Genomic DNA, 26,408 nt, shown 5'->3' on the forward strand with positions numbered 1-26,408 from the left:
GTGTTCTTAGTTTGCCTTTAGTTTCTCAGTGCTCTAGCTTGTTAGTAATACATTTCTCTCATCTCCCTATGCTGAATCTGTTTTGCCTGTGACAATAATTTTTGAGTGATCTCCCTGTCCTTATCTCAATCCTTGAGCCCTTTTCATTCTATTTTCTCCCCCTTTCCCTTTGAGGAGGGGGAATGAGAGTGGTTGTGGTGGAGTTCGGCTGCCCAGCAGGGTAAAACTGCCACAGTAGCCAAACTTAATTCAATTATATTTTTTAAATTAAGGTAGGTTTCCATAGGATTATTTTGTTGAAGGCTACTGAGTGACTCTTCTGTTTTCTTGCTAACTCATTCCTTTATTTTACTGCTGTGTTGTAAAAGAAGGATTGGAGTTTTCTTAATAGTGCTATGTCTTCAACTGGTGTTTTGAAACATAAACACCTGAAGCAATACAGAAGACTTAACTTTATCCTCTTCATGTTTTATAACCTCCAATGAGAAGTTGAAGTCAGCAGATAAAATTTGTTATTATTTTTATATCCTAATGGTGTTCTTATCCAAATGTCCAGCTCTCAAAGTACTTTAAAGTGAGATAAATATTGTTAGGTATTAACATCAAAATAGATATTTTAATTTTGTAAATATAACCTGAAGTCTAGATACCAAATTAAATAAACTCAGCCTTCCTCACTCATGTAAGAGAAGCTTATTTAACTTATACCTTAATTATAGTGTACAAGTTGTTCTGTTGGGAAAAACTGAGGAGGTGGATCTTGATTTTTGATGAAAAACGTGTAAGTACGTCCAGTTGTTACAGACCTAGGCTAAAAGAGTAAACCAGTGGAAAGGAAGATTTTTATCAGTAATGAGGGTTATAAACCATTAGAGAAACATCTACATGGATGTGGCAGACTCTTTATACCTTGAAATGTTCATTTTATTAGCTAAATACACTCCAGCTCAGACAGAAATGAGATGCATTCATACATTATCAGGTCACACATTGTGACACATTACGTATGGAACCATTCAGAAATGGTATTTCCATTTCACTGGAAATTATGATATTAACAAATTAAAAGAAAACCTGAATTTTTCCATGAAGCGTGCAAAATATTTACATTCTCATGTTTAATGTTTTGTTTCAGTAATGCTAACATGTTGTCTTGTACTGAATAATTAAGCAAAAAATACCCCTCAAAATTATTTGAAATAAGAAGTCATGTTTTATCATAATGTTTTAAGATAAAAAAGAAAAAAATCAACCAGTAAATCTTTTAATCAATTAGAATGTCATCAATCAAGTGTAAAATATTTCAATGTTAATGAAACCGCCTTTCCAAAAGCAAAGTTAGGTCTTAAAGTAGATTCTGATCAACCTTAAGTGTGCAAGAGGCCAAGTATTGTCTCTTTTTGCTTGAAGAGATTTTCTCTTTTAGTCTAATCAATGAACGGATCTTCTCATATAGGATGTTATCTCTGAGATAAACGTGACTTGGAAGAAAATTTTGGGTTTGTTCTTGGATGACTGAAGTCAGCGTGGCTTCTGATGACAGTTTCCATGAAAACAGATTATATCCTTTAAGCACAAGGCTGCAAATGAACACTCTAGCAATGGGCTTAACTTAAGTTTAGGCATGCTCCGTGGAGAATTTGTACAGTAAAACTCATTTACCACCGTGTGCAAGATTTTGTTGTAGCAGACTACCTATGTCATATTTGCATTTTTGGGATTCAATTTACCTAAAAGTTTCTTTGTCAGAAGTAATCCCTTGATTTTTGTTCCAAATTTGGACTTAGAATTTCATGTACAGGAAACCACAGAACTCTAAGAAAAAACTTAGCTGAAAGTTGTTTTAATTCAAATTTGAAACTATTTTTTGAACTTCATATTCAAGTTCAAACAGTAATCAAACTCAGATTTATATTCATTAAAGTCTTCACATGCAAACTATTTTTAATAGTTCAAATAGTGAGAAAATAAATATTTTGCAACTTGAGATAACTTAAGCTAAATAACATACAACTAGTTTTCAGAATAATTCCATGAATTAGACTGCATAAATGAATACATAAAGCTGGAAATGCTTTTGCCATCAGTGTTCTGGAAAATAGTAAAATGGATAAGGGATTTTATTTATTTATTTTTAATTCCAGTGAATAAAAGAAATGTGGCTATTTTATAACCACAAAGGAGGTCTTCACTTACAAGAGCAAACTAAGAAGACTCAAAATTAAAAGATTTATCATTGATGCTAATTTTCTTATAAGGCATGATTACAAGTCAGGTTTCTCTGTCAGTGTACAGCATTTAAGTGTAAAGGAGGTGACTGGAGGCAATCCCTGAACACCATGACAGCAGGAAGAAGCGTACAAGGGAAAAATGGGGCATCAGCCTACCATTAACATCAGGCAATCCAGGAGAACTTTGCTGAAAAGAGTCTTTTATATCACTGACAAAATATTTAAAATAAACAGGGCAGGGAGTGGAATAAAAAAATACTGATCAGAAGATCCCTACTGGGAGCAAATCACCCTCAAAGAAGAAAGGCTATATTTATTTAAAGAATGTTTTTGCAAAATCCATCCTTTGGTGTGGGGTTTCTTTTGCTGCTTGAACACAGTCTAAGGAATGCCAGAAGCTTCTGTGTCATCTTCATGATGCTGGCTCCACCAGCACAACCTTCCAGAACTCATTTTTTTCAAGCTTTATTTTCTGCTGGATATGTGTTTTTTACCCATTCATAAACCTCTTTACTACAGATTATTTTTAATTTTAGACTCTCACTTTCAGGGCTGTGAAAGTTAGCTTTCATTTACACAAATAGCGCTAAAAAGTTAAAGGATGGAAAATGTATTGTTTTCTTTTATCTGTTTTGGAAACCTGCATTTATTTAATAGTTTCTGTAGGTTTGGTGGTGGTAAGAATATCTCTTGCAGTTATTGTCCATCATCTGTTAATGGAAAATGGAAGCTGTGTTGGTACATCCACTACTGTTTCTTTGCGGGTAGGGAGGATGGGAAAAAAAGAGAGCTTTTTTGTTGTTGAGAATGGAAATATAAAATAACAGATCTCTCTTACTTCATGTCACCTTAGAGATAGATTCTGATTGCTGAATCCAGTAGCCAGTGATCTCATTTGGAGTCTATTTTTTTTTTCCTTTCTTCTTTTCTTATTTTAGGATTAATATCTGTTTTGTCCACAATGTAACTATCTGTGTGAGTGCATGTGTTTGTGAGATATGCATAGCTGTATACCTGTGAATTCATTTAGGAAAGTAAAATACGGTTTTAAAAGCAATGGGTGCATTATTTTTATCCAAAGGTTTTGCGATCTTTCATGGTTTCATGGAAAATACTATTATTAATTATTATTATTTCAAAAAAAAAATCCAACCAAAACATTGCTTAGAGGTCTTTGCTAAAACACTAAAATAAATGAGAGAGACTTGGACTCTTAAAGGCTGTTAGTTTTGAGTAAAGAGCTCGTGACCGTAGCTGACAGATTAGCGAACAAAGCAACATTGAGCTGCTAGTGCATTAAATGCATCTTTGTCATAAATATTAAGGGTTTTTGAAAAGATATGTTTTTACTTAAGTGAAAGAAGAAAGGTATCAACCTCTAGGGTCAGAATACAGACTATTTTTATCTTTTGAAGGATTATAACAAAATCTCTCATTCTCCATTATATTTTAGTGTGTTGGATATTGTTGCACTTTTTTGCATTCTGAGCAAAGTATTTTTTTCCCTCTCTCTATTACCTTAAATCAAAAAGTATTTCCACAATTGGCTGAAGAACTGACCACCTTTGCAAGAGTAATTGAATTGTTTGCTGAAGTATTTGTTGAGTTTCTGAGGAAATTAAAAGCCACACGAGTTTAGGATATATCCACGCTGCAGGTTGGTGACTGCAACAAAAGAGTTACAGTAGAACAAGATTTTATTTAACTAAATTTGGAAATGAATAGCAGTGAAGATGCATGGACTTCAGTGCAAGCAGCAGAGCCTGCAAAGAGCTTGAGATCTTATATATAAAACTAATCTACTGTGAAATCTGTATAACCACATAGTGTTCATATGTTTTTTTCGGGGTAGTTAAATGAAGGTAGCTCTGGAAAGAATGCATGGCTGCATTCAGACCTCCCAGTTACAGTAGTTTTACTTTAAGGAAAATATTTACATTTTGAAAAATTATTGCTTGTGAAATTTGATCTTCGGCTTGAAGTTGTGTCTTCCTAGGTGCCACTCTCTGTTGACTCATAATCTAGAAAATTATTGTTAGTGGCATCTAGATATAAATGGCATCTGGATATAAAAAAGAATGATGGTAATTTCATTGTTTAAATTATAATTCCTAAAAATTCCTGATTATCAGCATCAGTAAAAGTGCCATGCAGAACAATCACTTACCTTATTTTTCTTTTATATTCAGATTTTTTGGCGTTGAAATTTGTCAGATAATGAGCTTTGCTTTAAAGGAAGGTATGGGTGGATTCACTAAGTCGTGAGGTCTTCCTGCTTTTTTTGTAACCAGAACTTGAGTGTGAAGCATATGTTTGTAATTTTTCCAATGATCTTCAGGTTGAACAAGGTTACTGGCAATTGGAACAGATTTTCAATATAACCAGGTCTAGATCCAGAGAAGAACTGGAAGAGGAGGAGAAATATAGTTGTCTGATTTTCCTCATGTTCTTATACATCATGTGATATTGTCAGAAATGAACAGTCTCATGTCAGACAGAGGCTGCGTCTGCCTGTGATAGCACCCTGCTTACCTCACAGGAATATTTCTTACTGAGGCTTCTTCTGAGTCTCTGACATCAGTTTCCCTCATTGGAATAAGAACTTCTATGTCTTCGCATATTTCTGCAATGTCTTTTGGAAACTGTCCGCAGACCTGCATTACAATTTTCTTGGCCTAGTGACCATTGAAATATAATTCATTTTAAAAAAGACAATGTACATTTGAAGGCGGCTGGGAAAGTCCTGCCAGGTAAGACCGGCAGGAATATGCTCTAGAATATGCTCTAGCTATTAGTCTTGAGATTTTTCAGGAACAATGTGATTTGTGATGAAGATGCCATGAAATAACTGACTTGTAATGACAGATACTGAGTCTGGTGAGGTATGCCTCCTTATTCTAGGAAATAAGACAAAGCAAGTATGTACCTTGATCCTTTCACTATGATAGGGCTAAGTACATAAATGGGAAGATAAAATAGTTTAAAGGGTGAAGTGGTTCTGAGTGGTATGGTTGTGGTCCCATCATGGAACACTCTTGAACTGAAACTCTGCCTTCATCTTTTCTGGTACAAACACAATGATGTCCTTTCCTGTGTATCTCACTTAGTTGATCCATAATGTAGTGCTGGATCCTAGCCGTAGTGGGAGACAATATGGTCCTTGTAGTTACATTCAGCGTGATCTTTCAGTCTTTAGGAAATTCATTTGTTAGTGCTGGTTTTCTACCAAGTCTGCTCGCTATTTTCCAAAAACACATTCAGCATTACTTCTGACACCCACCTCCGCATACTTGAGTATTTAATGGTTTACAATTAGCATGCTATCTTGTGACTACAGAACTCATGAGAGCTAAAATGAATATTTATCATTTTAAAACACCACAAGTTTTACCACCAAAACGATGTAAGTACTACATTTCCTTTTTTTTTTTTTTTTTTTTTTCCATTGGAGGAATCGTTGTAGGAGCACAAAAGAAAGGAAAAAGCCTATTGATCCATCATACTGACAATATCTTCAAAATCTACCAGTTTTTCATTTGGTGATATTCTGTTTCCCGCAGGCTGTATTATACAGAGCACCTGTAAGCAAGCCAAACCTAGCATGGAACAATTTAAAATATGATTTTTATCACAGTGGAGAAAACAACAACATATTATTGTAGATTAGGGCTGATGATGTCCCAGTTTTAAAAGCACATGAGTTATGAGCTGTTGACCGTGGTGTAGAGTGGCTGGACTGAGCCCTAGATTATGAATGGGGCAGTGCCTGCCTTGAGCCCAATTTCCAGCTCCCAGCTCTGCTCTCCCTCCCTCCATGGTCCCCTGGTCCCAGGTGCTGGATATCACACTTGATAGCTGTTAGACAAAAGGCAAGTAGATACTTATCATCACTGACATAATGCTGCCCATTTTAACTGCTTTATACCTTCATGTTACAGATCTGAGAACAGACAGATACTGATTTTGTGCCTTTTTTTTTTTTTTAAGCACAGAGGAGGTGAAGAACCACCATCCATCAGTGCCATCTTAATATTTTTAAAGTGTGTGACAGGTGCAAACCCTTAATTTCATCTTCTATGTCACATATATTACTTAGGGAAGATACAAGAATGGGTACCAGTCCCTGTTCCTACTTGAGCTAAATGAGATGAGTCTGACTGGCTAACTCTCGTGGTCTCAGTAACATCTTTTAGTGCAACACTTTCTGAAGCCTATTCATAAATCCTTTTCACTGACCAGGTTTGAACATAGAATTTCCTTTTTAAGTAAGGAGACAGCTCTCTTTTCCTCATATAAATACTAGGTATGTCATGATTTTTGCCAAAGGAAATTTAGACCACTATAATTTTCTAGGTACATCCCTGGATAATGAAGGATAACAAACATCTTGGACACAGACCCCTGGCTTTTGGTTACTGCCACTTTTTGGTTGTTTGAAGTTAGAGTACATGGAACCACACTCCTAGAAAGGTGTGTATAGAAGCCAGCAACAGGGACAAGCAGTCATCTTGCCAAGTCAGTGAGAAATGCCGACAGGGTGAAACACGTAGACATGATTTGCTTTTGTGATTCACAGCCATAAATCCTCTGTTGGCACTAGGAGCCTGAACTGTCTGTCCTTTGGCACCTCTGCAACAAATGGTAAATCTACTGGTATCAAATACAAGACATATGCTCTCAAACCCTCTTTCATCTTTATTTGGAGAGATTTCCATTTTTTCAACTGTATCCTAAATACTGGATTTAGAACTCATCTTCTTCTCGGTACCTCTGCTAGCTATTTTGGAGTTAGCTCTAATTATTCCTTATTCAGTCTACTGGTTCCTATGAATCCTGTTCCTAGACACACTGCTCTTTCTGTGCCTGGGCACCTAGCCCAGGCTGTAGATTTCAAAGGCAGCACGGTGTTGAGACGTTAGGTACTGAAATGTTGTAAGTACCTTTGTGGATCTAGCATTTCATCTTTACCTGAAAATTGATACTCTGTTATTTGTTTGAGCAAGAGCAGTGTATACAATATATAGATACCGGTGTACACAGAGTTTTGTATGCCTGAGATAGCTTACACAATTCATTATAAATGTAGCAACAAGGCTCAAGTGCATTTTATTTTGTTCCTGTTCTTAACATGTGGAGATGCTAAGATGCACAGTACAGTCATGATTGAACTTGCTGCTGCGATGATGGAATGGTGCTTCTTCTACATCATTTTCATTGAAAATAGCTTTTTGAGATACTGCAGTTTTTCATTGCTTGATATCCATTCCACACAGCTTGTAGATGGCAGTATATAGTATATTACATTTACACATTTTGTAATATTTGCATTTGAATTTCATGGGGAGAGAATGTTTTTTTTCCTAAGGGCCATTATTGCATGAATAGAAATGGTTGGAAAACATACTCTCAAAATTTATGAGGTAACAAATTATTCCTTTATGTCATTTTTTTAGGATCTGTTTTACTTCTTGTGCCTGGCTGACTTTGGGGACAGTTGAGAGCTTAGCACTGTTTTTCAGTTTTTCTTTCTTTAGTAGTGAATTACTGTTTCTTAAATTTACAGGATGACTGCTAAATATTTCTCTAACATTTCACTGACATATGAGCAGCCCCATTACTTGAGAAAAAGGTTGCAGTAAAGGACTTTTAAGTCTCTATCACAGTAGCTTAATATCAGTTTAGAAAGTTGGCTAAAGCTTTTCATAGTGTGGCGTCTATCTTTTCATTACTGGGTTGTCAAAGATACCTGGTGTATATGAGGGTCACCTGCTATATGGTCTCATCTGTTGTTATTGGCAAATTAGCTGTCGTGGGGAGCCAGGCTGTTCATAAAAATGTGGAGAAATGTGTTGCCGGAAAATGGAACTATATTCCATGTTAAGGCTGACATAGTAAATTATTTATTATATATCTTTGTACTATTTATAGATGTTAAAGATATGTGTACAAACAATTTCTGTTAAGAATGGCAGATGTTCTGATTTGCAAATATTATTATTTTTTTCATGTAAAGGAGAAAAATTCTGGGTAAATCTGCGTGGTAGTCTCTATCTCCCAAACTGATAAATGTAATATACTCAGAAAGTGATGCATAGATGAAAAAGGTGATATGTTTGCCTGTGACTAAAACCTGCTGATTTCATTTTAAAGTTGTTATTTTTATACAGGCAGTTGATAATTCTATGCCTCATTTATTCCATGTTTAAACTTGATTCAAACTTATTCTCTGCTTGTGCAGAGAACTGTTGAGGTCGATGAGATTCTGCAAAGGCAGAAGATTGTGATAATGAATACACAGCATTTTACTATTTTACATATGATCAAAAGAAATTAAAAAGACTTCATAAATACTTTTTTTTTTTTCTTAAATACATTCACCTTAAGAGAACTAATACAAGAAGCTTCTGTAGCTTCTTCATGAAGAAGCTGCATCTGGTTGAATCTCAGTTTTTGTTTAAATCCTATCACTGATAGTGTGTTTCATCTATATTTGTGAAATACTTTGGAAAAACATAATGTTATATGTTAATGGACAAGACTGTTCAGGAACTTGGAAAGCCTGTCCAATACAATACAGCCAGCTGTGATTTTATTTGTATAATTACGTGCAATATACAGACATGTATATGACTAAATGATCTTATACATCCACAAATAACCACAAGCATCCATTAGAAATAGAACAACTTCTCCAAAGCATGCTTTTATTCTTGCTCACACTGAAGGCAATCTTCAGTGTAGAAGCATTGAGATGTTGGCATGCAAATTTTATCATTTGGTTTTCCTTTTTGTAGTAACACATCACTTTTTGTTAGAAGTAAACTTTTTCTCATTTTCTTAATTTTCTGGTTTTATTAATGACCAGATTCTCCATAAGAGACTCGTATTTTGGGAATAACAACATGCAACAGCAAACCTTGCTGTTAGATGTATCAATGAAAATCTGGGCAATAGTTCTTAACGGAAAAATAATTAGATCAGGAAATAATCACTGAATAATAATAATCCTGCTTGTGGTGCAGGAAATTAGTGATAATCTGGACTCTCTTCCTCATGAAACAGACTGAGTTTCTTTCCTAGTCTCCTCAGTGTGGTAACTGGGAACCAGAGAGTTCCCTGCACTGGTTTGTGAAAGCCTTTAGAAGTCACTGAGTTTCTGTAGAAAATTGTCCATTTTAGCAGGACAGGTAAAATGCAAAGATTTCAATTAATGTCTTCCTCCTGTCAGGAAGAGATATAAATATCATCTTTGAGTTTGCGTTCATTTGCTGATTAGTAATTTCAGTGACAACCCACACCTCTTAAATAATTAAGGCAACTTAATTAAGAATGTCATAATAGCAATTTGAAGAGATCTGTATTTATTCATTCATAAATGAAGATTTCAAGTTCCCTACTTGATTCTGTAACCACGGCATTTATTGTTAACCTTGTACTCTCTGCTGAAGAAGCAGAGGTGTATAATAGTTTCTGATGCCAAAGAGCCGCATTATGAACATAAGCTAACTGTTTTAAAATTGCAGGTCTCTGCTTAAAAGCAATCCTATGACAAACTTGGTTTCTCAACTGTGACAAATCAGGGTAAGTCTGTGCAACACAGTCCAGCTGAGCCACAGAACAGTGCTCAAAGTTCTGGCTAAGAATATTGTTTTAATTCTATATAAACAATAAAATAATAGGTAACTGAGTTGTAATGTTTAAGGCAGTAATAAGTGTGTTAATTTGTATAATGCATATTTCAAACAGATAGCCAAACATTGCCTTATCTATCTGTGCGGGCTTATATCAGATGAGCATCTTGCTTTTTTGCCTACCTGCTAAAAAATGGATTATCTAAAGCTTGGAAAATGTGAATATTTAAGTATTAAATTATTATTATTATTATTGTTAATTATTATTATTAATTATTATTATTATTATTATTATCTTTTAATTTCTCTCAGGTGGTGTTTGCATTGCTCAGTCACTCAAAATCCCTCGGGAACCAAGACCAGGAGAATTTGAAAAGATCATCAAGCGCTTGTTGGAAACTCCAAATGCTCGAGCAGTGATCATGTTTGCGAATGAAGATGATATTAGGTGCCTGTTTCCTAATTTTATATGTCGAAGATGTTCTCTCTTTACAGAGACACACAATTGGCTGGAGCAGAATAGAGTAGCGTGGGAGGTTTCGGATTCAATCCAGTGTAAAAATGATGGGAAATCTGATAAGAAATTCAGTTAAAATTACAACACATGCTGTTCCTTTGTTGCATAGCTAACTAGTATCAGAGAATCATCTAGGTTGGAAAAGACCCTTAAGATCATCAAGCCCAATCATCAGCCTAACACTACCAAAGCCCATTGCTAAACCATGACCCTAAGTGCCATGTCCACATATCTCTCCAGGCATGGCACCCCCACCATTTCACTAGGCAGCCTGTTCCAATGCCTAACCATTCTTTCCATGAAGAAATTCTTCCTCGTTTTCAGTCTGAACCTTCCATGGCACAACTTGAGGCCATTTCCTCACTTATCACCTGAGAAAAGAGACCAGCACCCTCCTTGCTGCAACCTCCTTTCAGGTAGTTGTAGACAGTCATGAGGTCTCCTCTCAGCCTCCTCTTCTTCAGACTAAACAACCCCATTTCCCTCAGCTGCTCCTTCTATGTCTTGTTTTCTAGTCCCTTCACCAGCTTTGATGCTCTTCCCTGAATGCATTCGAGCAACTCATTATCCTCCTTGTAGTTAGGGACCCAAAACTGAACACAATATTTGAGGTGTGGTCTCACCAGTGCCACATAGAAGGGGACCTTCAACTTCCTAGTTCTGCTGGCCATGCTATTTCTGATGCAGGCCAGGATGCTGTTGGCCTTCTTGGCCACCTGGGCACACTGCTGGCTTAAGTTCAACTGGCTGTTGACCAGCATCCCCAGGTCCTTTTCTGCTGGGCAACTTTCCAGCTGCTCTTCCCAGAGCCTCTACAACTGCATGCAGTTATGAACCAAGTACAGCACCTGTCATTTAGCCTCGCTGAATGCCATGCAACTGGACAAGGCCCATCAATCCATCCTATCCAGATCCCTCTTCAAAGCCATCCTACCAGTCTTGCCTAGCTTGGTGTCATCTGCAAACTTACTGTGGATGCACTCAATCCCCTCTAGTCCACTGATAAAAATATTAAACAAAACTGGCCTCAATACAAGTGCAGCCCTGCACTTATCAACCGCTTATGACTGTCCACCGACCAGATTTAACTCCATTCACAACAGCCCTTTGGGCCTGGCCATCCAGCCCATTTTTTTACCCAGCGAACAGTACTAACTTGTTCCAAGTTCTTACCTATAAGTGAAGCTGCAATAGATTGTTTTTTGGTATCTGAAACCAATAAGAATGCTAGACAAATATGGCTAAAAATGAAACAAATTAAAAGGTACAGTAACTTAAGCTCAGTGCACCTGTTGTTGAATATATTTTAGATTGTCCAAATCAAATTAGTGGCTAACTGGTTAGTGTGAACTTAATTATGCATAGCCAGAATTAATGCTGGGGTTTCTAAAATTCTTAGTAAATGCAGTTTATTTAATTAGTGATTTGTTTGTTTATTTTCAGGCGAATACTGGAAGCAGCCAAAAAAGCTAATCAATCTGGACATTTCCTGTGGATTGGCTCAGATAGTTGGGGGTCAAAAATTTCACCAGTTCAGCATCAGGAAGAAATTGCAGAAGGAGCAGTAACCATCCTGCCCAAAAGAACATCTATAGATGGTAAGAATGCAATGGCACAAAAAACCAGTTCTCTGACAATGTTCTAGCATCCTAGCTCTTAGGCACCTAACTCTCTTATCAGTGTAGGGGTAAAGTTAAGTGTCTTTAATTACTGAGCAGAACACCAAAAGAAAACTGAGCATGAGGCTATTTCTGAAATCTGTCTGTCCTCTGGATTTGTGCGAAACTGTGACTAAGTAAAGTTTCCATTCATTCAGGACTAAAGCCTGCAGTTTTTCTCAAAAGTATAAGCAATTGGTTTTTTGAGAACTGAGTGAGTACTTGTTTCAATGGGTTTTGTTTATTTTTGATATAGTTTGAAGATGCTGAATCTGCAATTAAGCAATCTTATTGCTAATAATTAGAGCACTAGAATTTCTTAACCATAGTCTGGTGGTTCTTTTGGACAAAAAAAGGAGAGCATCAGATGGCTGTTAATGAATCAGCTCATTTTCATGGGAGAAGATTAATCTAGACTCTGCTTTCCTCACCTAAACTTTTTATAACTCTTTAAGAAGCCACTATATTAACAAACTTTATGATGTGGTGTATATAGCATCTTCTAGCAAGTAGAATTTGTTGGTTTGAACCACTTCACTCCAGTGAGGGAGTGAAGGCATAGTGAAACCTGGACATAAGTGCTCTAAGCTGGTAAACAACTGAAAAAGCTGGGCACTATTGATGCTGCTTGGAGAATTTACCCCCATGGAAATATTTATGAAGGATTTAATCCCAATGGTATATTGCTCATAATTTCATTAAGGCTGGATTTTTGGAGTAAAACTGGTGCAGAAAATGATCAGGTTTAAGGGATTGTTTCTCAGCTAGGTGGGAAACTTAGGTGACTTGGAAGTCTTTGGGTTCAACAGAGAAGTACACAGTGATTTTAGGTGGCCATGGGAAGAAATTTATTTGAATCATGATATTTAAGTTGGTAGTACTTAAAGTTTTTCTAATTTCTTGTATGTATCTAATTCTTTATTTGGGTCATCTGTTGTATTAAAAATTAAGCTGTTCCCTTAACCATCTGCATTGCTTTTTTTTTTTATTATTTAAATTATAAAGTTCTGCTGGAGCTTTACAGACTCGTTAACTACTGTAGATATTTAAAAATATATTGTTCTACAGCAAATATGGAATAGTAACGAAGATACTTATTTTTAATCAGATATGCACATGAGCATAAATTCAGAGTGCACCTAAGGCTTTTTCTTGCTATGAAATTCATACAAAATCCATTATCATCTTTAAATGAATGCCTTTATGCTGTTTCATATTTTAATACTTTTTTTTTTTCTCACTTCTCTTCTTGAATGTAGGATTTGATAGATATTTTCGGAGCCGAACACTTGCTAACAATCGAAGAAATGTATGGTTTGCAGAATTTTGGGAAGAGAACTTTGGATGCAAGTTAGGATCCCATGGAAAAAGAAATAGCAATATCAAGAAATGCACAGGTAACTGTGAAAGCAAAACATTATTTATAAGTTACTTATTGGAGTTACTTTCCTGCAGGAAAGGAACTACTTTCCGTTGATCAGTCTCATGGCTTCCTTCAATTCTCCTATACAAATTATTGTGTTGTAAGAAAATTGTGACATTTTTACTCAGACCTGAAGAAAAAATTCAAGGGAAATATTTGAGAAAGCTTATAGTTAAGTTGTGCAAATGTAGTGATGGTACAGATTTTGCTAAAGACCGTGGTTCAATTCCATTCATGTTTTCAGTGGCCTTCTCTCTCACCCTGTATATAGTTGTCTATGTGCATTTTTAGTGTTCTGGCACATTACAGCAGTTCTCACATTGTTATCCCTGAAGAATACAGAGAGCAAATTAAATTTCTGTTTAAGCTATTGAGGTCTTGATGGCAGGTCAGGTCAGGTCATGAACTTCTTATTTAGTTTACAGACTGTGTTTGAGGATGGAGTAAAAATCAAATCAATATGTCCTTAATACTTGTACTTATGTGAAAAGAACAGGATTCTGTATTGTATTACGAAGTTTGAACAAGAAGTGTATGTAAGTGGCAGTGGTTTTCTCAAACCTGCTTGCTCAGGCATCATACATAGTCACAATGGTTTTGGCAGATAATATAACAGTCTTATCAGTAGCTCTGAGTTTCATCTCATCTCTGAAAGGTTGGCTTTTTGTTGTCCCTTGAGTTGAGTTATCCCAGATTGTCCCAGAGTTTCCTACATGAGTGTTACCTTTAGTCTTCTGAGACTTACAGCAGACTATTTATGTTACTTTTTTGGATATACATTTTTTTTCTAGTGTCAGTATTTCTGCTATCATTTGCTTAATTACAGTTACCACCATAACCAGTGCTGGTAGAGACCACTATCTCTGTGACTAGTAGCAGCAGCAACTCTCAGTTTCCTGCACTGCATACATAAGTCGTCCATATACCTTGATTTTCCTGGCAGTGTCCTTTTTCATCAAACGTTGTTCAAATGGAATGTGAATATTTTTTTCACTTGCTGTTGCAGGTTTTCTGGCTCACTCATGACACTGTCATCGCCATTTATTATGGGGGTGCTCTTCCAAACTTTCTCAAAACACAAGCTTCTGACCAGCACCCCAGTTCTTATGGGACTGTCAGACAGACTTACAATGCATTCTCTGAGAATGTACTCCATGTGTCCTAGAGTTCCTGAACCATCACGTGTACTATTTGTACTGTACCACTGATTCACAGGCTTACTGCACTGTGCTTCACAATGCATTGATATACCTCACACAAAAATGTGAGAGCCATGCATGTGCTCACTCATTTCAACAATGATGCCTCGTCTTCTACCTTTTACCATATACTCCACGAAAAAAAAAAAAAAGGATGAAATTCAGTGCCTCACTGAGCTAAATGATAGCTCATTACTCTAATCCTGCAATCCTTGGTCTTGATTCATATAGCAGTAAGTCATGGGTGGGTAGCTACCCATGAGTGAGAAGGGATTATTTTTCTTTTAGTATTTTAAGAGGAAAATAGAATCTTTTTTGACTTTCTTCCGGTAGAATGAGTGGTGTATGGACTGTACTTTGAGAAGCTCTAAGTGTTACCACAGATGGTTTTCTGACTTCTCTTAGCTCATCACATCTGTCAAATTGAAGTACCAAGCTAAAAGTAGCATATAAAATGCACAGACCATATCTTAATATTCAAAATAACTTGTGATTTAAAATGTATAGCTATATATTTTATGAAACAAAATTATAGTAAGTCTTCTGTGCTAGAAAATAGAAAGAAAACATATCTTCTGTACTCAGAAAATAAACATAGCAGCAAGGGATGGGCTTAGTAGGTGGGCAGAGTCTCATATGAAGGTTGCCCATTGAAAAAAATTACAAATTGTCCTGCAGGCAAGGATATCTATAAATGATAAGACTCTTGACTTAAACAACTTTAAGGTAGATTACTACAATGGAAGAGACACTTGGACACCAGCAGACCTGAAAAAAGCTGATGATTTGTCACGCCTCTGCTTATTTAACTCAAATTTAAAGGATCTGATAAAATAACCAAAATGTGTTCTTTTTAATTGAACCGAATGAAGATTTGAGGATGGGACCTTAAAGTATATTTGCTGTGATTTAAGGAGAAATGCTTGGTGGACAATGATCCTCCAGTCTAGACCTAAAGAATCACAAATTGCATGTTGACTCATTCCACTTCAGTTGTAATGGAGCCCATGCACGAGGGAGATAATGGAAAATTAAATCATAGCTGGTTCTTCATACTAGAGCCCTCAAAGCAGATGAGTCAGTTGAGTAGGATAGACTAGGTTTCTTAAAGACTGAAGAGGAGAAGAGGAGAACATCTCATGTTGTAATAGTTTAAAGAAAAAATATTTTAAAACTGCTTGTAAATACAGTTTATTTATGATTGGTATTGCTTCTTATTCCTAAAAGAATTTGTGCTTTAGAGATAAAATGTTTCTTTTTCTCGTAAAATAAATAAGCTTCTATTGAGTTTACCTGATTTTTTTTCTGATTTTTGCCAGTTTATAGAAAGCAATGATTCACCTTAACTTTGGAAACAATTGTTTTGCCATTATTGATTTGCTATTAGATCAATGTGTTTGTGAATGTAAGTGGACATTGATGAAATAATCACTATTAGATTAGTTCATTGAAAAATATTAGAGATATTTTGTCCCAACCTTTCTGGAATTAAAAAATTAAAAAAAAAGTCAAATTGGGCCATTGACTTTGTAAACATGAAACAATTCAATGACTACCTTTAAACCTTTTTAACTGGGGAAGGGGAAAAGAATTTGCAGAGAACATTTGTTTGTCTTACTACAACAAAATATAAAAGAATGGTGCACTACAACACCATCTGTGGATCTACAAAAAGTCTTACTTTATGTATTTATTCAAGGTACAGATTTTCTGTATTCAATAAAAAGATCTTTAATGAGACATGAATCCTTCAGTAACCTCCAACAGCCTTTCTTTAGCACTGGAATCTCTTTTTGGGAATGAGAAATGAGGAGCTAAAAAGCTCTTCATTCATCCCTATGCCCTTGCAGAAAACCTTAAAGGCAGAGACACTGTTCATCCTTTGTTTACTTGCATTGCATGGCTTGCACCGCAGTTGCAGGAGATGGCAAAGGAAGTAGGGCACCAGCTTTAAATTTAACATCCTGGAGAGTTTTCCCATACCCTCAGCTTCCCACTTGACTCAAGTTGTGGACCAAGTTTTAGATAGCTCAAGATTTAGCATTACTGTGAAACATAGTGAACTGACTGGATTTATTCCTGGTGTTAAATCCAGCTCCTGTCTGTTGATCTATTAGTTGTCAGCATTAGCTTTTACGTCTTAAGGTAGGCTTGTAGACTACATGGTTCTCATGAAATGTACAACAGTATGAATACAAAGATTTGAAAATGAAGTAAAGATTTCATAGAGCACTCTTTTAAATATTACATTGAATTGTGGGTCTGACAATATGCAGCATCAATCTTTCAGAGAACAAAAGCAGAATGATAGAAATAGAAAACAGCAATAGTGATTAAGAGTTAAGGGACAATGGTAAGAATTAAATTATATTTGCTTTCATTAACCTCACAAACTGTTAATATTTGATTCCAATCTAAATGAAAATTCTGAAGAAGTCCTCTTTACATATATTTATGCATATGCATATAGACATTTCTCTGTGTTTACATATATAAACACATAGAAATCTAACATGAAATAAAGTTGCTTACTGTACCATTTTAATGTGTACAATGGTAGCCTCAAATTCAAATCTGACATAATGAAGTACAGTTCCAGTGAGATTTGTTCTGAATTTTCCCCATAGCATCCCTTCAAGGCATGCATTTGTCATACTATTTTCAGTCTTTGAACAGTGAAGTGTGGTCCTTTAATAAAACTTCAACAAAAATGTTAATTAAAAAAGCTCTTTCATGCACATCCTTTTACAGTTACAGAAGTAGTCTCTCCTGTTTTGTATGGTTAGCATTTTAACTGCTCTGCAAACCTAATCAGCCTTTAACTGCCTATAATAACTGACTGCACTGCTAAAAATAAAGATGGAAGAAGAGTTTCCAAAAGCATATAGAGGCCTGTGTAAATTACTCTAATTTCAATTTGCTCTATCAAACAGAACTATTTTTTTCATTGCAAAAAATCCCAGTGCAATATAATAGATATTCATATGTATAAACTTTACAAATACATAATTTCTCTTAAATAACTTATTTGAAAATACAATTGCACACCTAAAAAGATAATAGAAAGAAGCAGATTTACTCATATGTATATACATCCCTATTCTGAGAAATTTATAGAACACTGACAGTTTCAGGGCTGTGAATCTTGCAAAGGCAAAGCGCATTGCTCTCTATTTAGTTTGGGTAATAGTTCCATTCTAATAAAATCTCTCCTAAAGTAGCTTTTTTCCTCAGTGAGACCAACAGAAAGTTTTAAAAAACAGCACAGATGTAGTAGAGATGTTATGCAACTTAGTAGTTGATATTTACTAGTTGTATCACAATTCCCAAAAGGCACTAAGGCTCAGGAGGGACTGTTTTTGAGCACAGGGAAGGAGTTGCATGCTCCCTCACTTTGTGCAGCTTGTGTGTTGTAGCCAGTACCTTTAGGTATGAGAGGTAGAAAGGGCAATTCTAACATATTTTTTTTTGCTTTGCTGTTTGCCATTTTATTGAATGTCATTTGAAATGTCGCTTATAAACACTTTGCAGAAGTATTTTTGACTTTATAAAATGTCTAATGCTGTTTTGTTTAAGTACAGTAATATGAAGTGAAAATCACAGTAGCCAGATGTGCAACATAATAAGCAGGAGCTAAGTTGGTTGTTGAATCCTTGTGACCCATCACATCAGTTGGATAGAAAAGACTCTGAGGATTGTTGTTCGAACTTATCTGAACTGTTTATTCTGTCCTTTGGACTTTATCTCAGAATTATGGAAGTTGTGTGTTATGGGTAGCTGCACTGCAGTAGTCCCAAGCTGCCTCTAATGTAACGTTAAATCAAACTGCATCACGTGTCATTAAATAGTATATGGGACCAAAGAGCATTTACTTTTGGTTTTGGGACAATTGATCATGTCCCAGGTGGCACCAAGACCTCTTTCAAAAACTTAAATGAAGTTCTTTTCTCTTTATGACGACATACCATGGGCAATAAATTCACCGTGTTTAAAGATTTTGCCTGGTTCCCAATTTCTGAAGCCTGGGTAGTCAATTTTCAAAAGAAAAAATCAATGTCTGGGAATGCTCAGTGATGTTCTGCCAAAATAAGCAGGACCGAAACATGGACTTTCTTGTGCCAGACTTCAAGTCAGAATGTTTGTTTAGATGAAATTCTGTCCTGATGGTAGAGAACTGCAGGCATAAACCTTGTCATCTCTCAGTTGTAAGTGTCCAATAGACAGATAAGCTGTAGAAGGCTATAGTTTAAGGTAACACTTGATCAAAATAAGTACATTCAGTCTTCTTGCAAAGGGCCAGTTCCAGCTCTTATTCCAGAAACTACAGAATTCCAGAAGATTTGAGTATTTAATCTCTGGGATAGTATCTCTGGGATAGTATTTAGTCCCAGCAGCTGTTAATGTGCAAAAGTATTATTTAAGTTTGAGGGCCATCAAATCAGTGGACCTAACATATGCTGACCATTGACTGATTTGGTTTCTTCATTTTGCTTGCTGTCATCTATTTTTGTATTTTACCGTTTATTAGTATTTTTAAATCTCTTTATACCATATCCAGTGGATAGTCACTTCTCAATCTAGCTGTCAAACTTTAGTTTCAGCTACAAATCATATGATTTAAAAAAGCTTCTTATTCTACTATGAAAAAGAAATTCTCGATATACTCTCTAGACATCTTTGTTTCTCTATAATTTTATTCATAAATAGGAATTCAAGTCTTGTATTCTGTTGGGAAACACATCAATTTTGGATTTGTAATGTTTTATAAAGTTATGAGTCATATTCCACTGCATAATCATTTAAATAGAGTATGTTGCCATTTTAAATTTGGTATGCTTGCTGCCAAGTTGGAGTGGAGTACTTTCAATGCACATATATATGTGCACATGTGTGCATGTGTTTGCTAGCAACTTCTGAGTCCAGAAATTCTATTTCCAGCTCAGACCCTCTGCAAAACTGGCATAACCTAGTGAATTAATTGTTGCTTCAAGTACCATTTTGTGTGAACTCTGCAACTACACGTTCTGAAATACAGACTCAGAAAACCTGCAACCAACGTTACTTATGATGTATCTAAGATGCAACACATATAAGAATGTCATCTGTATGCAGTTCTTGGTCCTGGGAGACAATATGAAGTTACTCTGTGATTTCCAGTACTAGTGTAACCTCTTTGGAAAGATGCTAGTCAAAGGGAAAAGTCAACAGTTGAAAAGTTGCATGCCATTCTTCATCTGTTTGCTCTCCTCCTTTGCCACAAGCAAGTCCTTGCTGTGCATGGGAAGATGGTCTCTGTGTAAAGCTGAGTCCCAGACATCCCTCTTCAGGTAGAAAAGATATTTATTGTTTTCCCTTCTGAGAGACTTGCAATCCTGGCTGTCAGAGGACTGGACGAGCTGTTTTAATTTTGCATATGCGTCTGTGCCATCATTCAAACATTTCTTGTGACAGTACCCGTATAAAACATTTTACAAGTATGCACGTTTGGTATGTATACTTGCTACCTGACTAGATGCTTCATTAGAATAAAAGTAGTACAATAAAAGATAGCTAAAGTCTTAAAAAAGAGTGTTAGCTGCATAATGTTCAGTGTCCTTGGATTTGGTCAGACAGACTGATATGCTCATTGCTAACAGTCATAGGAAGTTACTCATCCTTCAGACTTGTTGGCCACTGTCCAACCACTCTGTTCTGTGAACTGAGCACCGTTCTGTGTACTGATCTGATTGAAGACTGGAGGTGAAACTCCAAAGCCAGATCAGCAGTGGGCTTGTTAATTTGATTTAAAATGTTCTCCCATATTCACAGGTGAAGGGTCAGATAATACGATGCATTTTTTCCTGGTCTGTTGTTTGGGAAGTGATCCCAATTGGACAGGAAGAGAATGGCCTCCCTGAGGTACCTTCTTCCCCAGTGGCCCAGGTGCCCTGTGGCCATGTCTATGTTGTCAAATAGTGCAGATCCCCTGGGCAAAGCAGTCGCTACTGAGTGCCTGAGTTCCTCACTGTTCTCTTTTCAACAGAATTTACATCAGGTTGGCTGTAGTATGGTCCTTCTAGCTGGAGGGCCATACCTGTATTCTCATCATTCACCCTAAGCTTTGGTTTCTTCTGGAAGGAACTGAGTTTAGGCACAGTGAGACTGCTCTGCCCGGTGAAAGTGGGGACAGTCAGAAAATTTGTTTCAAAAGCGTGCTTCTTAGCCAAATTAAACAGGAGTGTAGCTGTACTCTCTGTACTTAGCTCCTGGGGGAAAAAAAAACCAAGTCTGATCTTCATCCTCAGAAGACCATAAACTGCAAACTAACATCATATTATTCCCTTGATTAACTATTTTGAGGGGGAAAAACATCTATTTAAAATGTATCTCGATATTTATAGGCTATTTTTAATATTCTGGGAATATGCAGTGATTCAAGATATACATTTAAATTTAGCAGTACATACTTTCTCAGTAGATCCAAAAAAGGTAACTTGTTTGTCCTGTTTCATGACTGTAGAAAAATGTCATCTCACACATACATAGGAATATGTAATCACAGAGTCATAGAATGGCTTGGGCTGGAAGGGTCCTTAAAGATCATCCAGTTCCAACCTCCCTGCCATGGATAGGGATGCCTTCCACCAGACCAGGTTGCTCCAAGCCCCATCCAACCTGGCCTTGAACACTTCCAGGGATGGGGCATCCACAGCTTCTCTGGGCAACCTGTTCCAGTGCCTCACCACCCTCTGAGTGAAGAATTTCCTCCTAACCTCTAATCAAAATCTCCCTTCTTTTAATTTAAAACCATTCCCCTTTGTCCTGTTATTGTCTGCCTGAGCAAAAAGTTGCTCTCCATCTGTTTTATAAGCCCCCCTTAAGTACTTAAAAGCTGCAGTGAGTTCTCTCCCAGGCCTTCTCTTCTCTGGCCTGAACATCCCCAGCTCTCTCAGACTTTCTTCATAGGAGAGGTACTTCAATCCTCTGATCAAATTCGTATCCCTCCTCTGGACCCATTCTAACAGATCAACACCTTTCTCATGGTGGGGGCCCTAGACCTGGATCCAGTACTCCAAGCGTGGCCTCACAAGCACAGAGTAGAGAGGGACAATCCCCTCTCTTGACTTGCTGAATGACTTGTATTATAGACGGTTGATACAGAACTTCCTGCCGAATAGCCTCTTCTCAATTTGTTAATACTTCATTTACAGGTTATCAACAAGTTAAAACAAGTTAAAATATGAACACAACAGAAAAGAATGTGGTAAAATAAAATACATTATTTGATCTTTCTGTTGTGATCTTTCTACTGATTATGTTTGATATTAAAAAATCAACTTATTCTGATGTTAGATACCACTGATATCCCAAATAAATCTATATATATCATATTTCTATAACAGTTTTATAATATCATTAGTATAGGTGAACTAAGTGGTTTCTTAATTTCATGAAGCAGGAATCAAAACACTTAGTGTGTGCTGCTTTTAGATCATAAACATTTTCAATACATTGATGAAGAATTATTCACCTGTGTAATCACCCTGATTTATAAGTAATTGCTCACCTTTTGAGGAAGGGAGTTCAAATAATTGGTCATCTGTAAACAGAAGCAGATGTTTTTTAATCTATTGAATAGAATTTTATTGTAGAAATAAACCAGCAAAATCAATGGGGCATACCTAATGGGCTGTGGAATAAATCAGGGTAAGAGGTCAGAATTTGGCTTTTAATGCATCAGTGTATCCATTAAATGTATCAATTATAGTTCAATATTTCCAGAATACTATTTGTTTCCAATATTTGAGATAGGTGTTTTTGTATGGATCTTTGTTATGAAAGGTCAGGTAGGAGTCCAAGTGTCCTCAATTTGTGTTAAAATCAGTATGCAGCAGAGGAGAGGTATTTTTGTTACATTGAACTTATACTGGTTTAACTGCATGGCTGGACACAATGATTTTGATGCAAATTCTAGTTCTGGACTAGTGTCTGTCAAGGCCTGACAGGATTGCCCTTGGGTGGAGCTCATGAGAAAAGATTTGCCTAATTTTTTAACTTCTTGGAGACAACTTCCACATGATTTAGTAAGCTGTTCAGACTGGTATGACATACCATGTGAAGATACCTCTCTCCATGGACTGCAAATAGACTTTAAATTTGGATGAGGTACCCCACTTTCAGTTTGCTCAAGTCAAGTGAAATGAGTCCCTTTCCATGGCTGCATGAATTGCCACCGTCTCAATAATCCCATCTGTTTTCTCAGTTCATGTAAGATCCTGGTGATAACTCCAGTACTTACTTATATTGATTAAGATTATATTAGTTAAATATTTAGAGATAACTTAGCATCCTTATAGGTACTTTCACAGGTAAAGGGAAGTCATCTGCACATAGATTATCATCAAACATTCCTCAGATCTGAATATGTGACCATTTGAGTATTGATAATACCATAGATTTTCAGGATGCTCTATTCTGTTGAATTACCCAAAATATTTAAAGGAATTTATTGACAAAGGCTTATATTTCAGGTATATATTTAAACTTTGTTTAAAAATGAAATATTAAACTTCCTAGACTTGATCCTTTCATCCTGTGATAAAATAATCCCAGGAAATAGACAAATTAAGGTCTTTGTCAAATCTATGTAATGTATGTGATCTGTCACTGAGACAAAAACTGATGGTGTTCAAGTAAAGAAGAAGAAGAAAAATGAGTTGGCATTTTCACATGTTGTAAACATGTTCCAAGGAGTCTGGTGGAATATAAGTGCCACATAAGCATTGTTTGGATTAGAAAATAAGGGTGCTTTTTCACTCTCACTGTTCAGTTCTGACTGCTGGTAGACTTTTTTCCTGAGGCACATCCTAGAAAGAGTTGCTCATCAGAGACACTTAGGTAGATCAACAATCATAGAATCATCTCTAACTCTTCTTGTTTGTTCCCCATGCTGTGTGTGTTAGCATAGAGACATTTGAGTTGGGCCTCTAATCAAGCTGACTAACTGGCTGGAGTGGCAGGCCTTCCTTTGTGCTGCTCTTCAGGTGCGCTTCTGCTGACCCATGACCCTCCGCCAGGCTCTGGGCATCTATCGCTGACACCAACATCAAACTGGGAGGAGCAGGATGGATTGAGGTTCCCCTTCCTTGGCAACTCTAGTTTAAAGCCCTCTTCACCAGCTGGGCAAGCCAGTGACTGAAGACAGTCCTCCCCTGCTCTGACAGGTAGACCCCATCAGCCCCCAGCAGACCAGGTTTCTCAAAGTGAGTCCCATAGTCTAAGTAGCCTAACACCTGTCTCTCGTCTTGAAATGAACAAATCATTTCCAGCACAAGAAGCACTTCAATGTGACATTTGAAATTGTCTCTTCTTAAGACTTTTGAAACTACAACAAAAAAAGGAACAAAATAATTTTATTCCTTTTAAATTTTGAAACGGAACTGGACACTAAAATTGTTAGTTTTAGGAACGTTGTAAGTGTTGGCCTGGCCAGTGATAGAATAAGCTCTACAATTCACTGAACCTTTTTCCAACTTACATTAAATACAAAAAAATATAATATAATGTCCATGTGTATAGATTATTGGAATATTTATTTTTTTTTCTTTTAACTTTGGGGAGAAAAATGCTAGTGCCTGTGGAAGGGCTTCAGTAGAGAAAAGTAATTTGCAAAATTGAATAATAAATGGCATTTACCTTACTAGGAGACAAAAAAAGCTGTTTTGTGTCTTGTATCTGCTTAAAGATATATAATACTCCTTAAATTATAGACGAAAACTAAACATAAAGAACAATGTACAGATCACAGATTAGCCATAGACTTTGTAATTAGTACTTCCAAATAAACGGTATACTTAAGATAACAAATATTTTTCACACAATTTGGAAAGAGAAAAGGAGACTAAATTTGCTGTATAAATTGCTCATTTTTTACTGAAAGAAAAAGCACATGCATTCATAGATTTCATTCTTGGAACTCATATAGTTGTGATTTTTTAATTAGATATTCTAACTTTTCTGCAAGAATAGAATTGAAATTTCATAGAAAGAAACTTGCTCATGAACTTTTGATACTTCACCATTGGATTTTAGATGAAACCTGTAATTGCAGCTGTGTTTTCAAATGAAGAGGGAAAAAATAATAAAAGGAAGAAGAATTAATGTGCTGTATTAGACTGTACAAAGTCTTCACGTCAGCTAACAGAACTGGAAGTGAGTATGCAAAGGTCTTTTACATTTGCAATTTCTCTGTGCAGTGGGATAATGTGGAACGTAAAGATTGGCACCTGACAGCCTGCAAGAAAAAGGGCAAATGAATCTACATATTATGCCATAGCTTTTGCACTTTTGCAGCAGAAGTATGTATAGCCAGGATATCAGGATATGATAAAAATTACCTGGAGTTCTCTGTTAAACATTGTTCTTTACACAGCCTCTGATTGACCCATCCCTTTGAAAACTGCAGTATGAGACTTTTGTGTCTGCAAAAGATTTGGGTTGAATTTCAGATGAGTATTAAGGTTACTTTCCATTTTAACTGAACTGTTCTCTTGAACTCCTCTGTGAAATTTTCTTTCTTTCTTATTTAATTTTTTATGATAATAAAGGAAACAGGCTTTAGGACACTAGACCAAAGATTTTGCAACTTAGTTGCACAGAGATAAAATGCAAACGATGTATAATGGCCAAATCTTCAGTACTATACATGAGTGTTACTTTATTGACACAAAGAGGTATGAGATTTGAGAGGAGATGGCCCCCAAATGAGAGTAATAACTTGATTTTGTGTGGAAAACACAGAGAGGTCAGTAATCAAAGGCTGAACAGGATAAGTAAAGCTTTAAAGGAATGATCAGAAGGGAAGCAACATTGCTTTTCACTTCAGAAGACAAGAGTTTTAGATCTTAAAAGAAGGATGAAAATGAGCAGAGCTTTATAGACAGGTTATATAGAGCCTTGAAATAGACAAGAAGTTTGAACATCCTGTGAAAAGGGTAACCAACCAAGAATTTGGCCTCAGCAATACTATGTTCTAAAAATCTGTAGTATTGATGAAAGGAATGTTGTACGTGGGAGGGAACTGTAGTGCATATTACTCCTTGAAATCCCTTTTGGTCTGCTGATATGCAGTTCTATTTTCCACAGTTTATCCTTTTTGTTTTTCTCATTTTAGCATGAATTACTCTTCTGAAATTAAAAAAAAAAAAATAATAAATATTACAGAGTCCTTTACTGTGATACTGAATCATTTTGGCTTTTGCTTTTAGAGCTTTTAAAATCAGGACTATATGGTTACTTTTAGTTCTACATGTGACACAAAAACCACCACCACCACCAAGCATGCTTTTAGAATTCAGTGCTTTTACCAGCTTTCTTGCCTTTTTATAGAGTCTCTTAACAAAAATCAATATTCCTGTATTCAGTTTTTATTTGTTTATTTATTTATTTATTAGAAAGATATCATATCTAACCATATTTTTGTTGCAATTAGAAAGGATCTCATGTTTTCTGCCTCTTCAGTCTCCCAAACTCTCTGTAGCACTTAATCTCCCTTGCTGCCCTTGTGGCAGAGTAGCCAACAACGTTGTCCTCTCAGTCTGACTGATAGTTCTGTAACACTTGTCGATAACGTTAAATTTCAGCTTGTTATCTGGTCTCTTTTTTTATATATTGTGTTAGTTCTGCACCCGGCCTGGTGTCATTTGTCATCAGTAGACATTTGGTTCGTGGTGTCCACATTTTTAGTAATCCTTTTATAAGACTATGCACA

General features: G+C 36.2%; 1 protein-coding gene across 8 annotated transcripts in view; it reads left to right on the forward strand.

The window, feature by feature from the left end:
* GRM8 (glutamate metabotropic receptor 8) overlaps positions 1 to 26,408 on the forward strand; it is a 349,088-nt gene that overhangs the window by 145,361 nt on the left and 177,319 nt on the right. For 6 of the 8 annotated variants that reach the window (XM_048080808.2, XM_013188397.3, XM_013188398.3 and 3 more), the window contains 3 exons: positions 10,175 to 10,310; positions 11,823 to 11,977; positions 13,297 to 13,434. In XM_048080808.2, the coding sequence (XP_047936765.1) occupies positions 10,175 to 10,310; positions 11,823 to 11,977; positions 13,297 to 13,434 (429 nt within the window). Of the gene's footprint in view, positions 1 to 9; positions 273 to 9,754; positions 9,813 to 10,174; positions 10,311 to 11,822; positions 11,978 to 13,296; positions 13,435 to 26,408 lie in introns of those variants that run through there. The other 2 variants (XM_013188401.3, XM_048080807.2) reach the window with 2 other exon arrangements.

Source organism: Anser cygnoides, chromosome 1 (assembly GCF_040182565.1).
Source record: "Anser cygnoides isolate HZ-2024a breed goose chromosome 1, Taihu_goose_T2T_genome, whole genome shotgun sequence".
Taxonomy (NCBI): Eukaryota; Metazoa; Chordata; class Aves; order Anseriformes; family Anatidae; genus Anser; species Anser cygnoides.